This window comes from Portunus trituberculatus, chromosome 19 (assembly GCF_017591435.1).
Source record: "Portunus trituberculatus isolate SZX2019 chromosome 19, ASM1759143v1, whole genome shotgun sequence".
NCBI lineage: Eukaryota > Metazoa > Arthropoda > Malacostraca > Decapoda > Portunidae > Portunus > Portunus trituberculatus.
Genome location: NC_059273.1, coordinates 2,905,001 through 2,910,000, shown reverse-complemented (window position 1 = coordinate 2,910,000; position 5,000 = coordinate 2,905,001). Strand labels below are relative to the sequence as shown.

At 36.3% G+C, this 5,000-nt stretch overlaps 1 protein-coding gene across 1 annotated transcript in view; it reads right to left on the bottom strand.

Annotated features, from left to right (window-relative positions):
• LOC123506186 (lachesin-like) overlaps positions 1–5,000 on the bottom strand; it is a 164,011-nt gene that overhangs the window by 12,699 nt on the left and 146,312 nt on the right. The window contains exons 8-9 of the mRNA XM_045258101.1: positions 2,956–3,037; positions 1,306–1,353 (exon numbers count right to left, since the gene is read on the bottom strand). Coding sequence (XP_045114036.1) covers positions 1,306–1,353; positions 2,956–3,037 — 130 coding nt within the window. The remainder of the gene's footprint in view (positions 1–1,305; positions 1,354–2,955; positions 3,038–5,000) is intronic.

Below are 5,000 nucleotides of genomic sequence, written 5' to 3'. Positions count from 1 at the left end.
TGTCTATTCTAATGTGGCTCTTGGGTCTCAATCTGAATGGTGCTCCAGGGAATGCGTGGTTGTCAGATCTTGAGGAAAACCGTGAGCTGTCCTGGTAATAAGTGCGTTGATCAACAGAAAACAAGTATTATTCACATCATATCAATTGTGTTATCAATAAGCTACAATGTGTTTGAAATCCAGGAGCCATTTTAGAGTAGATAGACTATAGTGAGTGGTGGTGTGTATGTATCATTGTTATTATCGTTGTCGTTGTTGTTATCTTTCTTGTCATTGGTGTTAGCAGGTGAATAGAATCAAATTTCTAACTAACCTAACCTAACCTGACCTTACCTAACCTACCCTACCCTACCCTAACTTTATTATTGTTAGTCTATATCATCATCACTGTCATCACCATTATCATCATTATCAACTGAACAATAACAGAATGATAGTGAGGCAAAAAAAAACATATCAGTGCCATCATCATCATCATCATCATCACCATCATCATTTTCACCATCACCAAAATTGCACGACGAAATAATAATAGGGTGACAACAATGAAGAAAGTGACACCATTTGATAATTGGAATATAAACAAGTATCAGTCTACACCATCACCACTGCCACCATCATCACCATCAGTGTTAACAAGTACCGCGTGAGGCAATCGGCAGCAGGCGTGGTGGTGTTGGCTGAAGGGTGACGCAAGATATTACATCACCCACCTTTAATTGATACGAATTGACGCTATTGAACATATTCTCTTTAGATTTAGCAAACACCTGCAGTCCAAGCGTGGCTCAGGAAATACACAGAGCTCGGCTTTCAAAATAAGTTACCTCGACACTTCTAGCACTTAAATATAGAAGAGAGACTACCTGACTCACTCACTCACTCACTATCTGATAAATTAACTAACTGACTGACTGACTGAATGAATGACTGACAGCCGAACTGAATGACTGACAAACTGACTGTCTCGCTGCCTGAGAAAGACTTACTACCAGGCAAACGCAATAACTGACAGACTGATTCACTTACTGACAAATGAAATGACAGACCGAGTGAGAGACTTACTACCAGACAAAAGAAATTACTGACTGACTGACTTACTGCCTGACAAACAATCTAATAAAATTATCAATAAATTGTAAATAAACAGACGCCATTTTCACAATAGGAAAAATATTAACACTGGCTTATTATTTTGCGTTGATAATTCGAATCAGAACGGTAATCATTACAGAGAGAGAGAGAGAGAGAGAGAGAGAGAGAGAGAGAGAGAGAGAGAGAGAGAAGGTAAACTATGGATCTTACTGATGGGCGGCTTCATTCTGTTCGTGGTGGTCTGAGGCCTCGTCAGTTCTGTGGAGGGAAACAAAAAGAAATAGTGAATAGTTTTCCAAGAACTGACTGAAAATGTGAAGTAAAGACAAGACTGAAGAAGAACGGATGAATGAACTAATGTGGAGAAAAAATGAAGGTTGGTGAAGAAAGAAAATGAAAAAGAAGAAAGAATTATATGAAGGAAAATTATGGGAAGAATAATAAATGTATAAAAACAATGATATGGACTGGAGATTAACGTTAGAAAGTAAAATCAGGCTGAAAAATAGGATAGATCGAGACTGAAAAAAAAAGGTGCAATACAAAATGGATAAATGCAGAAAATGTACGTTTAAAGAAATAAGAGACTAAAAAGTAAGTTAGACAAGTGAGAAAGAATGGAAGAGAGAAAAAAAAATTGAATAAAGCAAAACGTGAAAATGAAATAATTGAATTGATGGAAATTGAATTGGAAATAAATGAGTAAAAGAGAGAGAGAGAGAGAGAGAGAGAGAGAGAGAGAGAGAGAGAGAAAGAGAAAGGGGGGGGCAGGGTTAGCAACACGGCTATATGAAATCCCTCAGTCGTAAAAGAGGGTTGTGTACCGTTGTAAAATATGTGTTTATGGCAACGTTGAGTCATGTGTGTGTGTGTGTGTGTGTGTGTGTGTGTGTGTGTGTGTGTGTGTGTGTGTGTGTGTGTGTGTGTGTGTGTGTGTGTGTGTGTGTGTACTCGTTTGTCTGCCTCTCTCTATGTCTTCCTTTTTGTTACTTTCTTTCTTCGTAAGTGTGATTTAATGACGTATATACTAGAAAGTGATATTATGCATACATACATACATACATACAACACCACTATTCAAATTAGAGTTTTCATGAAATTAGAATTAAGTCAGTTTTCTTCAAACATTCTCGTCTTTCTCCTCCTCTTCTTCCTTCGCCTTCTCCCCAGTGCTATTCCTCCTTCCTCTCGTCTTCCTCCTCCTCATCTTCCGCCCATCCTGTGTGGTCTTCTCTGATTACCTTCTTATCAAGGAAAACATGTTTGTACACGTTAGGCAAGCGCTCTCTCTCTCTCTCTCTCTCTCTCTCTCTCTCGAATAATCGTAGTGAGTGTAGGTGGAAATACTTATTGAAACAGGTGAAATAACACAACCTAACACAATATAGCACATAAAAAGAATGTGACACAACAAACGATAAAACTAATGACAAAAATACGGAAAAATAACAACACTCGATTGCACACACACACACACACACACACACACACACACACACACACACACACACACACACACACACACACACACACGAATACAGCTAATGAATTAACACACCTACATAATGAATGCTTCGAATTAGCAAAGGTATGGAAGAGACTACACGCAAACTGCCTATGACTTAAACTCTTTCAAAAGAGGAGTGTCAAGACACCTCTTACGTTAACTGGACCCTCCTTTTAGATTTTTCTGTTTTTTCTTTCTACTTTTCTTTAACAGGGCCTGGCAAGGATTTTTTTTTTTTCCAACACTGTGTTTGCCCTTGGCCAGTGCCCTTGTAATGTAAAAAAAAAAAAAAAACATACTCGGTGCAAATGGTAAAGAAAACGGAAGGTGGCAGGAAGGAAGGGGGTACTTACCGTGAAGTTCCACCGTTCCATCGTTCTCTCCAAAGGAATTTCTTGAGTAGCACAGGTATTTCCCGAAGTCCTCCTTCTCCAGCTGAGACAGACAGACAGACGGACAGAGAGATAGATGGAGAGATGGAGAGGTAGATAGGATGACAAATATGTAGACAGACAAAGAGAGAGAGAGAGAGAGAGAGAGAGAGAGAGAGAGAGAGAGAGAGAGAGAGAGAGAGAGAGAGGGAAGGGGGAACAATCATATGGTTAGATTTTTCATTGACATTGGTAGAAATATAATAATGATAATAATGATAATAATAATAATAATAATAATAATAATAATAATAATAATAATAATAATAATAATAATAATAATAATAATAGGAATAACAATAGTATTAAAATTAATGACAATAATAATAATGATACTACTACTACAACTACTACTACTACTACTACTACTACTAATAATAATAATAATAATAATAACAATAATAATAACAATAATAATAACAAAACCACCACAAATCAGCCTGGCAATGGAAAGAGTGCACGTTAAGAGGTGAAAGGCAATGAGTCACGTCAGTTCATTACATAATCTCATTTATTGCGTTCACATTACAAAAGAAAAATTCCAAACATAAGAGTATTAAGTGAGAGTATTTCCTCCACCTTTAACCTTATCTATTCAACATTTCCCTTTTTGGAGACTGAACAAGTGCAAAATATTAATAAAACAAATAAATCAATCAAAAGTAGGAAATAAAAACAATACATAAAATTAAATTGAAAAAAAAAAATGTTTACTCATAATGTCAACAAAAAGAAAAAGGGCTAAAAAAAATATTCAAAATTGCAAGAAAGGAATGAATAAAAAAAGATAAGCCAATTTAGCTCCTGTTATTCCTCTTCTTCCCGCTCCGCTTCCCTTTAATGTGCTGTACCACAATTGAAGTTTTCATAATGCCTTCACCAGCCTTGACCTTCCCGATCCTTGCAGTCCTAATCGACCTCCCTTCGCATTCTCAAACGTTCGTAAGACTTTTATGCAACACTTTTAACAGTCTCTAGTGTGAACAAATTGGATTTCAAGGGTGCATTTTTTTATTCCTGCTTTGGATTAACGTGTATTATTTCCAGTGGCAGATTAATTCCTGGTTCTAGTATATTAACGAGTATTTGTGGTAGATTGACGAGTGTTCCTGATTCTAATGGTAGATTAACGAGTAAGCCTGATTATAATGGTAGATTAACGAGTATTCCTGATTCCAGTGGTAGATTAACGAGTGTGGCTGATTCTAATGGTAGATTATTGAGTGTTTCTGATTTTATAGTGGTAGATTAACGAGTAGTTGTGGCAGATTATCGAATATCCTTAATTCTAGTAGTACATTAACAAGTATTCCTGATTTCAGTGGTAATTAACGAGTATTCAGGATTGTATTGGTAGATTAACGAGTAATAGGGGTAAAGTATTGAATATTCTTGATTCTAGTGATAGATTAACGAGTTTCCCTGATTTCAGTGTTAGATTCACGAGTGATTCTGATTCTAGTGGTAGATTGAAGGTAGTATTGGATTATCGAGTATTCTTGATTTCAGTGGTAGATTAACAAGTATTTCTGATTCTAGGGTAGATAAACAAGATTCTTCTGCATGAACAAGTAAAGCCTCATGATAACCAACATTCAAGAATCTACCGATAAATTAACGTCCATTTATGAATCTAGTGGTATTTCAACAAAGAATTTACGCTGTCAATAAGAAAAACACCAATAAAAATCGTGATAGTGATTTATTAGGTCTTTAGAAAGCAGTCGTAGTGAAAGAACAGAACGTTTCATAATTCTTCCTGATGTATAATTGGTTTCGGAATCTGTGTCAATGCATTCACATCCCATTAGGTGAGACTGTTCTATATGCAACAACGTTCTTCTTCCTCCTTCCCGCAATGTTTTCCTTGATACTTTAAAAGAAAAAGAGTGACGATGTTTGGTCTTGATTTCCTGTGCTTCTAAGGATTCTGAAACTATCTCTAATGGGAAAATTCTCAATCACTT